Source organism: Natator depressus, chromosome 6, assembly GCF_965152275.1.
Source record: "Natator depressus isolate rNatDep1 chromosome 6, rNatDep2.hap1, whole genome shotgun sequence".
Taxonomy (NCBI): domain Eukaryota; kingdom Metazoa; phylum Chordata; order Testudines; family Cheloniidae; genus Natator; species Natator depressus.
In genome coordinates this window covers 32,178,575-32,191,648 of record NC_134239.1, presented here as the reverse complement: position 1 = coordinate 32,191,648, position 13,074 = coordinate 32,178,575, and the positions used below count along the sequence as shown (strand labels likewise).

Here is a 13,074-nt window from a genome sequence, read left to right as displayed (position 1 = left end):
TGAGATCATACTATTATCAGCATTGTTGCTCAATGTTTATTGCTTTTAATAGGTTAAATTTAAAGAACTTTGAACTGTAAATGTCAGCACACCAGTAGGAAGACCTAGCTAAAGCATGTGCTACATAATTGAGGGTACTTGCAACCTTTTAAAAATCAAACTGGTGAACATACCCTAAAGTACGAGTTTTTATATTTTTATTATTTTATTATTACATTATTACATTTTAATATTTTATTATTACATTTTTATATTTCCTTTATCAGTAGAAAGAAAAGGAGTACTTGTGGCACCTTAGAGACTAACAAATTTATTTGAGCATAAGCTTTCGTGAGCTACAGCTCACTTCATCGGATGCCAATGAAGTCCGATGAAGTGAGCTATAGCTCACGAAAGCTTATGCTCAGATAAATTTGTTAGTCTCTAAGGTGCCACAAGTACTTCTTTTCTTTTTGCGAATACAGAGTAACAGGGCTGCTACTCTGAAATTTATTGGTAGAAACCTTCAAAACTGTTATTCATTAAAGTATTAGTTTTTAAGAATCAGAATATCCTCTGCATGCATGTATTTAATACCCATTACAATCTCTCTGTTTTGCACATAATAGGAGAAATAAACATCCTAAATTAGCATTCAAACATGAAATAAAGTATCCATTTTCTAGATTTCAACTATAGATTGCCAGTAGATTAAGAAAAGAATTAAACCAGTTCAGTCTATATATATGAAAATCATGATCTTAAGTGGAAAATATCTTTTAAAGATTGAAAAATGGGGAATAAAGATAATATGCTAATTACTGTTAGTATTACAGTGCAATAACTATGCACACTTACTGCAGTACAAACCTATAAAGAAGGGAAACTGATAGCACATAATTACTGTTTTTTCAATTCATTACAGTTTCTTTAAACCTCAAAACAGTTATCTCCCATCTAGTTATCTGCTTGTGGTAACATCTGTTATCTTCATTTAAAAAAAAAAAGCTCTTTGTGATTACACAAGACAAAATATTACAGAAAAATTAACACAAAAGGGTAATATTCTGCAAAGACTTAAAAATGTAATAAAGTGATATATAGATTTTCTTTACAAGAGTATCCAACATTGTTAAAAAATTATGTTGTTCAAACAGGCCAATGATCTAAACAGTCATGGTATAGAATGGAACAATGAGAATGACCGCCTGCTAGTTTGTCAAATATGTATCAAATTGGCAGATATTAACGGCCCTGCAAAAGTTAGAGATCTGCACCTGAAATGGACAGAAGGCATTGTTAATGAATTTTATGAGCAGGTAGGTATGGAAAGAATTATTTTTAAAAAAATATAACTGGTTGTTGATAAATTATAAATTTGGGGGGTACAAAGCATTTACTATTTGGGGGTTATTCCTTCTGTTACTGCTTTAAATTATTTCGGTTTCTAAAGGATGAATCATGTTGGGTAAACTTGTGCGCCGCCAACCACCAATCCTAACATCTCATGACACTTCCACTCTCTTTGGGGGTCATTTAGCGCTTTTTTTTTCCACACTCAAAGTCTATAACAACAGACAAATGGGTGCTGAATATCATCAACCCTGGCTATATGATCGAGTTTGTAATACTACCTCGTCCAAACCTTTCGCCCCCTTTCAGGGACCACTCTCACAACAGTATTCTTGTCCAAGAGGTGAACTCCTTATGACAGCACGAAGCAATAGAACACGTTCCTCTACAATATCAAAGAACAGGGTTCTACTCAACTTACTTCCTGATACCCAAGAAAAAAGGTGGTTGGAGACCAATCCTTGATCTCTGCCACCTCATCGCTTTATCCATAAACTCAAGTTTCGTATGGTCACTTTGGCAGCAATAATATCATCCTTTTGAGAAAGGCATGTGGTTCATGACACTCAATATGAAAGATGCTTACTTCCACATAGATATTCACGCCACCCACAGATGTTTTCTCAGATTTATAGTGGGCAACAACCATTTCCAAAACAGGGTACTTGCCTTTGGGTTAGCTACCGTTCCCAGTGTCTTCACCGAAGTATTTTCCATACTAGCAGCTCACATCAGGTGTTAGTTTTTCTGGTTTTTCCGTACCTTGGCAACTGATTCTTGGCTGCCAGGTCCCAACAGGAAGTCCACACATCAGCCTCTCTGTTACTCAGCCACCTTTTTTCACTGGGAGTCAGCATCCACATCAACAAGTGATCCTCAACCCACGTAATCGCTAGATTTCATCAGGGGTACCCTAAACCATGGCACGAGCATACCTGCCCATAGACAGGTTTCAGGCAATGAATATAATAGAATCATAGGGCTGGAAGGGGCCTCAAGAGGTCTTCTAGTTCAATCCCCTGCAGTCAAGGCAGGACTAAGTATTATCTAGACCATCCCTGACAGGTGTTTGTCTAACCTGCTCTTAAAAATTTCCAATGCCTGAGATTCCAAAACCACCCTAGGCAGTTTATTCCAGTTTTTAACTACCCTGACAGTTAGGAAGTTTTTCCTAATGTCCAACCTAGACCGCCCTGGCTGCAATTTAAGCCCATTGCTTCTTGTCCTATCCTCAGAGGTTAAGAAGAACAATTTTTCTCTCTCCCTCCTTGTAACAACCTTTATGAACTTGAAAACTGTTATCATGTCCTCCTCAGTCTTCTCTTCTCCAAACTAAACAAACCTAATGTTTTCAGTCTTTCCTCATAGGTCATGTTTTCTAGACCTTTTCTCTTCTCTGGCCTTTCTCCAGTTTGTCCACATCTTTCCTGAAATGTGGTGCCCAGAATTGGCACAGTTGAGGCCTAATCAGCGCGGAGTAGAACGGAAGAATTACTACTTGTGTCTTGTTTATAACACTCCTGATAATATATCCCAGAATGATGTTTGCTTTTTTTGCAACAGTGTTACACTGTTTACTCATATTTAGCTTGTGGTCCACTATGGCCCCCAGATCCCTTTCCACAGTACTCCTTCCTAGGCAGTCATTTCCCATTTTGTATGTGTGCAACTGATTGTTCCTTCCTAAGTGGAGTAATTTGCATTTGTCCTTACTGAATTTCATCCTATTTACTTCAGATCATTTCTTCAGTTTGTCCAGATTATTTTGAATTTTAATCCTATCTGCCAAAGAACTTGCAATCTCTCCCGGTTTGGTATTGCCCTCAAACTTTATAAATGTACTCTCTATGCCATTATCTAAATTATTGATTAAGATATTGAACACAACTGGATCCAGAACCGATCTCTGTGGGATCCCACTATTATGCCCTTTCAGCATGACTGTGAACCACTGATAACTACTCTTTGGGAACGGTTTTCCAACCAGTTATGCACCCACCTTAAAGTAGCTCCATCTAGGTTGCAATTTAGTTTGTTTATGAGAAGGTCATGAGAGACAGTATCAAAAGCTTTGCTAAAGTCAAGATATACCATGTCTACCATTTCCTCCCTAACCACACGGCTTGTTATCCTGTCAAAGAAAGCTATTAGGTTGGTTTGACATAATTTGTTCTTGATAAATCCATGCTGACTGTTACTTATCACCTTATTATCTTCTAGGTGTCTGCAAATTGATTGCTTCATTATTTGCTCCATAATTTTTCTGGGTACTGAAGTTAAGCTGACAGGTCTGTAATTCCCCGGGTTGTCCTTATTTCCCTTTTATAAATTGGCACTATATTTCACCTTTTCCAGTCTTTTGGAATCTCTCCCGTCTTCCATGCGTTTTCAAAGATAATCGCCAATGGCTCAAATATCTTCTCAGTCAGCTCCTTGAGTATTCTAGGATGCATTTCATCAGGCCCTGGTGACTTGAAGACATCTAACTTGTCTAAGTAATTTTTAACTAGTTCTTTCCCTATTTTAGCCTCTGTTCCTACCTCGTTTTCACTGGCATTTCACCACCAACCTTCTTAGTGAAAACCGAAACAAAGAAGTTATTAAGCACCTCTGCCATTTCCACATTTTCTGTTATTGTTTTTCCCCCCTCATTGAGTAATGGGCCTACCCTGTCCTTGGTCTTCCTCTTGCTTCTAATGTATTTGTAGAATGTTTTCTTGTTACCCTTTATGTCTCTAGCTAGTTTGATCTTGTTTTGTGCCTTGGCCTTTCTAATTTTGTCCTTACATGCTTGTGTTTGTTTATATTCATGCTTTGTAATATGACCTCGTTTCCACTTTTTGTAAGACACTTTTTTGATTTTTAGATCATTGAAGATCTCCTGGTTAAGCCTATCTTTCCTATGCAATGGGATAGTTTGCTTTTGTGCCCTTAATGTCTCCTTTGAAAAACTGCCAGCTGTCTTCAATTGTTTTTCTCCTTAGACTTGCTTCCTGTGGGATCTTACCTACCAACTCCCTGAGTTTGCTAAAGTCTGCCTTCTTGAAATCCATTGTCTTTATTTTGCTGTTCTCCTTCCTACCATTCATTAGAATCATGAACTCTACCATTTCATGATCACTTTCACCCAAGCAGCCTTCCACTTTCAAGTTCTCAACCAGTTCCTCCCTATTTGTCAAAATCAAATCTAGAACAGCCTCTCCCCTCATCCTCACACCCTCCTCCAACTTAGGTACTGCTTGTCAGTCACCCTCTGTGGAGTACATTGGGGATCATCACTCGAAGAAGAGGAGGTTACTTACCTGTAACTGGAGATTCTTTGGGGTGTGTGGTCCCTATCTGTATTCCACTTTCTGTCCTCCTTCCCCTCTGCTTCGGTCGGATCTGTCAAATTCATGGTTAAAAGGAACTGGAGACTCAGTCAGACTGCCCTCCCCTTTATCACCTTGGATAGAAGCACGAGGTGAGCCAGGGCACATACATGGACCAATGGACACTTCTTTCAAAATTCTCCGACTACAGGCACATGGTGCGTATATGTAGCCCTCAGTGGAATACAGAGGGAACACACATCTCAAAGAACCTCCAGTTACAGGTAAGTAACCTCCTCTTCTCTGATTTCACTCTGAAGTCCACCATTTAGCTGTGCATCATCAACACCTCTTCAGGACCTGAGCTCTCATCATCAAATGGAAAGCAAGTGTGCTCTGTATTCAGCACTTCATCTGAGTTAGATGGTAACTCTGCATCATCTTTGCATCAGACTGCATTTCTTCCCTTTCAGATTTTAATCACATATCTGGAGATGTTTACTTGAACAGCTCTGGTGAAGCTATCTGGTACTTGAACCATTCCCTTTGGACAAAAGTCTATAATTTCCACCTGGTGCTCTGCTATATCAAAGCAGTGAGCTCAAAGGGCTTCTTTAGCACCTGTTCTCCAGTGGTTCCTGACATTCTCTAGGTAATTGTCTGGTTTGGGGGAAATGTTCAGCTCATCCACTCCTACGAAGCAAGTAGTAGGAACTGGGCTGCTTTTTAATTTTCTTTTCTTTTTTAATTCTTACCCTTGCTTACAAAGAGTGAGGGAAGGACATCAGCATTCAGCTGATGAATGATGAGTTTCAAGCTACACCTGTAGGTCTGCCTTACTAATAAGAGTTTTTAGAAGAGCAGATGATGTGGGATTCAATTCATTTATTATCTATTAAGTCATTAGGAGTTTTATCATTGACTTTGGTGGGAGTAGCATTGCGGCCTTAAGGAGCTAATTCAGTGCCTGGCATGGAATCTGAATATTCTGTTGTCTTTTATCCAGGAAAAATTCTATCAGCTGTTAGATATCATGCAGTTGCAACACACAGGAAGAGTGACCCTTCTTATAATCTGGCACTTGAGGAATCCCCCTATGAATTTGTAGGCTCAACCAGCCTGTGCTTGGAAGTGTAGCTACCTTTATTAAGTAACCAGAAATCAGATGGTAATCCCTTGAATCCTATGATGAATATGGGTGGAAAGCCCTTCAGTTTTTCCTCATCCTAATAAGTATGAACAGAAGCTGGATGAAAAGGACATGAAATCTTAATTAGCAGAAGTTCTAAACATGAACTACTACAAAGTTGTAGCCAACTGTAATTATAATCTCTGGAGTAACATACTTTCTGCTGTTGACCAATTTCTAGAGGCTAACAAGTAGACCTTTTAATCCATAGTCCAAAAAGACATGGAGTTGGTGAAACATGTACTTATAGCCACATAAATTATATTTCAGACTTCAATTCAACAGGTGTTTCATTAACATCAGTGATAGTGTTGCAGAAGCTGCATACCTGGGACCCCTCCCAAAAATACAGAGAAAATTGCTGGATTTTGTCTCTGAGTTCTGCTTGTTTAGCAACAACAAAGATGACACACAAGTCATAATGGAAACCAGTACCCCACAGAACATTCACATGGACTCACCCAACTCTTTACTGGTACGCGGAATCAATTGCAGTACGCATATCTGCCTCAATAGTCATTTTTCCAGTTCCAGCAGGAAACTTGAAAAATGTAATTGCAAAATTACAAAAATTGGCAAGGTTTTTGGACAGAAGTTAAAGACCCTATTGGCTAGTTTGTGCCATTAGGCGTAGTCCTGTGTACAAAAACAATGCTGCTTCAAAAAAGAGCTAAGGGAAGAAACTGTGCCTTAGAGTTACCCGTTTGCCTCTTTGTGGATTGTTCTTTTCTTCAAAATGCAAAATTACAAGAATCTTTTCTTTTGCAGAGAGTCACAATTCCTTTCCTTCTCTCCCCTGCTTCTCTCCTGGGAGGAAGTAATTTAGTACTATGTTTTATCAGTAGCAGATTATCTTCCCCTTTCCTATATACATGAGCTAAGCAATTGGAGTCAAAGATCTGCCCCTCTGTGCCCACCTGTACAGGGGGAGAAGCAATGACCCCTCAGAGCCACATCTCCCCATTATGCCAAGAGCAGTGACCCATCGATGCCACACAGGAAAGTGAAGGGAGAATTTACTTCCCCTTATTCTCATGCATGATAGTGCCCAGATTGTCTAGTATCTGTCCATATTTATTAAGTAGTCTTAGCTAAAGAGTAGCTTTTCAAAAAATTAATTTCTCTTTAAGAAAAGAAGACACCATCAATTCAGTGTCTAGTCAGTTTTTAAAAACTGAGTTTAAAAGTAATTTTGAATTTCTAAAATTTTCAGGGTGATGAAGAAGCAAGCCTTGGATTACCTATTAGCCCCTTCATGGACCGTTCTTCTCCTCAACTTGCAAAATTACAAGAATCTTTTATTACTCACATAGTTGGCCCCCTTTGTAATTCCTGTGATGCAGCTGGCTTGCTTCCAGGCCAATGGCTTGATGAAGAGGACGATGATACAGAAAGTGCTGAAGATGAAAATGGAGAAGAATTGGAGAGTGAAGATGAAGAAATGGAAGATGATTTTGGTCAAAGTAAGTTAAGATATGCATAGGATTTTTTAATGGATTTGGATGTGGCAATACTTGGTTGAACTTATATATCATAATTATCTATTTTTGCCCATTCACTTTGGCTACTTGTATGAAAGCAGGAATAAAATTATCTCCTGCAATTAATTCTGAATTAAAATTAGAAAGGGTTTTGCAACCTCAGATAGAAGTTAGTTAATTCTTCCAATTTCCTTAGGGACTTGATATTAAAGATAGAATGTCAATATTTGCTGTGATGGAGCATCCATTTCTTTCTTGCTATGTTGAGTTCAAACCTACACCTGGTTTACAGAGTAGCATCTGGGTTTGATAAACAGAGAATATAATTACCCTGTATTTGATTGTGGCTAGCAAATGAAAAAAGTATGTTTGTAATTTTACAGAACTACAAAGAAAAAAAGGCAGAAGGCGAATATTTTGTCAGCTAATGCACCATCTGAGTGAAAATCACAAAATATGGAAGAATGTGATTGAAGAAGAAGAAAAAAATAAAGCTGAAGGGAGTAAACTGCAGCCAGATAACTCATCCTTACCTCAAACAGATGAAATTCAGGTTATTGAGGAAGCAGATGAAGAAGAGGAACGACAGTTAGGAGAGGAGAAATCATGTTGAGAAGACTTCAGACTGATGTACAGTACAATAGCAGAAAGCATATCTTCAGTTTTCACTGTGCTGACTATAGACTAACACAGTTAACATGCAGTTGAAAGGCCTTAATACTGTGAGAGGATTCTTGCTGCTTTAGCAGAATCTCACTCCTATGCACTTTCACCACATGGAATATAAAACTTTATTCAAAGATTGAATATCGTATACCATGATGCAAAGTTCTCCCTGCCCTTCTTGGTGTACAAATACCTTGATATAATGCTGCCTTGCTGAATTCAGAGCTCTTATTTTCCATGAGGTACCTCCAGTTCTAAAAAAATTCAGTAACTTCATTTACCAAAGTGGCCAGAACTTTTTGCTTATGTGGAAATGTTGGGTAGATCCTAATAATATTTTGAGATTTGTACTTCATGTTGTTTTTGAACATGAATATAAAAAGGAAGTCTGTGCCTATATGAAAACCAATATTAATGTTGCAGTACAAGCCTGATTGGGGGTCTCTACTCAGTGCAATGGTTTACCTAATGCAGTTATCTCAGATTGGTTTAACCATTTGATGACTGTGAAACAAAAGCTAAATTCTAATTTTTGTGGTTTAAAAAAAAAATCCCAGGTGCATCTATTTCTGATGCTTTTTACTGTTGTGCATAATCTGCCATTTTATTTTTGCTGAAAATATTCAGGTTTGCAATGGGTATTCATGACAGTTGTTGAATACAAGGCTCTCATTATATATTGCCTTGCTGTTCTGTGGTAGAACATAAAAACTGTTCAATTTTAATCATGAAGGGATTTTATTTTTAGTCAATAATGCTATATGTTCCACTCTTACTCAGGATTCATGTTAAAAAACATGTTAATTTACCACACAGCAGATTTTATATAATTTAAAATCCTGCACCAATGTTAGATGTTAATTTTTTGAGGAAAATAAGATCATAATTCATTTATTCTTTGTATGTAAAACTTCAGGAGAATTAAAGTTTGGGTTTTTTTTAAAAAAAGCTATTGTTTCAAAATGACAAGTGTACATTTTCCCTGCCCTTATAAATCTCGCATAAATACATACCACAAAACATAGTGTAAACCACTCATGCTAGAGATAAACAACTGAAAAACTTTTTACTACTGTTTTGAAAGAACATGCATACATTGAATAAAGAATGTATTACAGTGTTGTCATTGGAATGTCACCATCTCCATATGTCCCATATTTTAGTGCACTTTAATCTTTCATTTTCCATAATACACACATCATAATACACGCATTTAATCAGATATACATCCTGGCCAGTACATATAGAATGCAGAACAGGACTACTATGTATTTGTAATACCCCACAGCAGTGTAAATACAGTTACTGTATTACAGAATACATGGGGGTTTAGGTTTTTTAAGTGAGAAGTCTAAACATTCCACAGAAGTTATTATCAGGACAAGTATCATTGTAAGGATAATTGCAAAGAAACTGCATAAACTAGTTAAGCTGCAAGTATGTAATTTTCTTATGCAAACAGTAAACTACACTAATTTTAAATGAGTACCTTTTAATACCAAACAAGTCTTTACATTCTGCACAGTGAATAAATCCAGACATTTGGTTTTTGTTGATCTTGCAGACTGTATCTAAATTTATCTGTGTTTATACCTTCATCTCAGTTGGGTAAAAAAAATGTAATCTTTTAAAGATAAACTTAGTGTGAACCATTGTTACCAAGGATTTTTAATTTAATTTTGTACAGTTGGCCAATCTAAATGACTAGAAATGGGAGCTCTGAGCTGTTTTTGTCTCAGACACTTGTGTTATTTATTATACAGAGTCAGTGCCAAATTCTCCTGTGACTGCCATCATTGCTACCACCACATCTTTTGTAACACCTAAGCAGTGTTCCCACCAAATATTTCTACCGGTAATAGAATTTAGCAAATATAAGTTGACATTTATTGATTGTGCATGTACATTGTACATTCTGTTCATAGATTTCCAAAAAAATATTTTGATTACTGAGATCAGGAAACGAATGGAGGTAATGACATCATTACTAAAGGCCAGATCAAGTCATATTTGCAAGCATGGCTATAATAAAAAGTGAAGGACGTGGTTTTACTCACCCAACAAAAGGAGGAATCCAAATACTGGCTATGCTGCCATCAGCAATAATAAATGATCAGGTAAGGCAGGCCAGGCTAGTATGAGCATAGCATTCTCACAGTTCATTCCATCCTTCAGCTCCCAGTCCACTTCTGGTGTCGGCTCAAGGCCATCAATTAATTACAACCCAGTAACATTTTAATTCATGACCACCAAGACAGCTGTGCTGCTCTGATACAGTGCAGCTCACAAAACCCAGTACAAAGCACATAATAGCTAGATTCTCATTTGAGGGAATCCTAATTATGAAGTGAGGTCCCCATAGGAACTTGGACCAAGGTGGAGGTTACCCACCTTTAGGGAACTCTTCAGATTCTTTTTCTTTGAGAAAGCTTTCCCATCATAATTGCATAGATGTAAAACAAACAAACCTCTAAAATACCAAAAAGACATCAAACCAACTCTCCCCAAATATTTATTTAATCAAACCAGAGTCTCCTCCAACCAGGGAAGAGGAAAGTGCAGATATTTCCATGAAGCTCACTAGGATCCTCACTATGTAAATATTATTTACCTGGGAATCACTTAGCTGCTACTGTGCTGGATGTTGTACAAAACGTAAGGTGAAGAACATTTGTAGTGTTATTTCTGTTTAGCAAAGCCTTCATTTTGAACAGATGGGTTCTCTCTCTGTTTGAAGACAGGTATTCTAACCAAACAAATTAACAAGACTCTTTCCTGCCAAGTGGTTTCCCATAGTCTTTCTCTTCACTGGGTTCTCCGTTTTCCTCACTGCCTGCCTTGCTTTATGGATGGAACCAGGCTGTAAACTCTGCTCCCTCAGTGGACCCATTTCTTCCTTTGACTGTGGGAGACATCAGGGTATTATGTCGATGCATCAGACCTAGTAAAAAACAACAAGTGGCATTCTTCTCCAAGCTCCCTTTCCACAGCAGAGCTAGACAGATGAGTCCAGGACTTACGAAGGCAAGAGCAATGCTGCACTCCTTGAGGTAAGTGCCCACTCAACAAAGCTGCTCCCAGAAATAATTGTTTACCTGGGTAAAACCCTATCTGAGAAGTGTATTTATGTTCCTTGCATTCAACCTTCCTTCTCTAAGAAAATGAATATAAAAGAGATCTCTTATTCTGTCACTTCATCTGCGAAATTGGCAGCCAGGTCCACCAAAAGCAAATAAAAAAATTGAGGAAAAATCTTGAGAGGATTGAAACATTTTTGAGATCTTATTCTGAAGAAGGGTCAATTTCTATTTCTTCCCATTTGGAAAATGAGAAAGATATGCCTTCTCGCAGGCATTGCAATCCACAGGGACAAATTTAGACATATTACTTTAGCCCTTTCCAAAACAAACATAAAAGGACTTGGTGGTGGTGGAGAATGATTAGCTGATTCTTCCCCCGATACCACTATTACTTCTGTTGGAGTGTTGCCTGCGCCCTGCTGATTGGCTCTGCTACTGAAGTGATTTCAGGAGCAGTGCAAGTGTGTGTGTGTGGGGGGGGGAAGTGTGGTTCATTATCTGCATCCCTCACCAATGCAGGTGGTGTCAGTTACTGTTTTAATGTCCTTTACTCCAGAATAAGTTTTTAATTGGTGAATAATAATTTAGTGTTTGCCTTTGGGATTGCTGTATAATATATTTTTAAAGTGTATAATATTCCAGAGCTATGGTACTGAGCTAAAATAAATCTGGTATATTTCAATCTTTTGATACTTAGCATAAAATGTTGCCTGTTTTTGCAGTAACACTTTTTCCTTCTTTGTGGGCATTTAAAGCTATTAGCCTTTTTCAAAGCCTTGAGGAAATATATCCTTACCCCGCCCTTCTCCCCCTCCCCCCCCACGCCACCTCTTTGCTATCATACTACTAATACGTAAACAAAAAATACAGGGGGGTATCGTGGTAAGAAAAGAGAGGACATTTCACTGATCTATTAGGAATACCCAAAGAGTTTTAGGACCACAGTAATATGGAAACTTTCATATATCAGTTCCTATCAGAGTCTTCCTTATTTTCTGTGGCCTTAGAGGCTACTCAACTTCCAGAAGTAGTATCTTCTACTAGACAAACATTCTCCTTCCACAATTACGTTGGCTTTCGGGGGCATGGACTGTCATTTACAATATGTTTTCATAGTGCCTAGTACAATGGGCTTCAAGCTGGTTGGCCACTAGTGCCACCACAATGTAAGTGTTTAATAAGGAGAAGTTATTTGGGGGCAATTCAAGACTTAAATTATTCTTTTAAAATTAGGTTAGATTTTATGTCCTCAAAGTTAATTGGTTTTAAAAAACACAGATTGTGCAGAAAGAAATATTAATTAACCAAAGGAAAAGGTAGGAAAGAACCTTTGAAACTGGTTGAATTTTCAATAAATGTTTTTCAGTATAGAAAGAATTCTCAGAAAATATTATTCAAAATGCTCAAATCCAAGATCTAGATTTTGCTGAAGGATTTATCTTGGGTTTGTCTGAAAGACTATGTAGTTCTATGTCACCATGTTTGTATTTAATTAATAGTTTTAATCCTCCTCTTCAGATCTCTAAAAATCTGAATCCCTAATAAAGACTCCTTTTTCACTGCTTTTGCTAAACCTGTTTCATACACAATTACTGTCACCTTTAATATCTCCCGTTGACTAGAGAGACTAATTTTCTCTGGAAAAAGAAGGGTAACATAATTAACATCAGCAGCCCTGTTTCCCCATATGGGGTTGACAAAACTAGCTACATCAAAGTAAAAACTGCTTTGTCTCCACTAGGGTTGTACATTGAGATAGCTTATCTTCATGTAAAATCACATCTTTTTTAAATGAAGACGTAGCCTTAGATACTCTATTTTTCCATTTTTTGTAAGTCTGGCATAGTTTGCTTGAAATTCCATGATGTTAACCATATGTTAATCCTACTGGGAACATGTTACTTCAATTCAGCTAACTCACTGGGCTAGGTGACCTGCAATTCTTACATGTAGACAAGCTTGGGGAGAAGTCTTGAGTGGAACGTTGTTGTTGTTAAGAAACCTAAATCCCAGGA

At 37.6% G+C, this 13,074-nt stretch overlaps 1 protein-coding gene across 1 annotated transcript in view; it reads left to right on the top strand.

Moving 5' to 3' along the window:
- Nucleotides 1-9,641, top strand: part of PDE3B (phosphodiesterase 3B) — a 243,110-nt gene extending 233,469 nt beyond the window's left edge. Inside the window, exons 14-16 of the mRNA XM_074954954.1 lie at nucleotides 1,137-1,298; nucleotides 7,046-7,295; nucleotides 7,697-9,641. Of these exons, the coding sequence (XP_074811055.1) occupies nucleotides 1,137-1,298; nucleotides 7,046-7,295; nucleotides 7,697-7,926 (642 nt within the window). The 3' untranslated portion in view covers nucleotides 7,927-9,641. The remainder of the gene's footprint in view (nucleotides 1-1,136; nucleotides 1,299-7,045; nucleotides 7,296-7,696) is intronic.
- The last annotated feature ends 3,433 nt before the right edge of the window (nucleotides 9,642-13,074 follow it).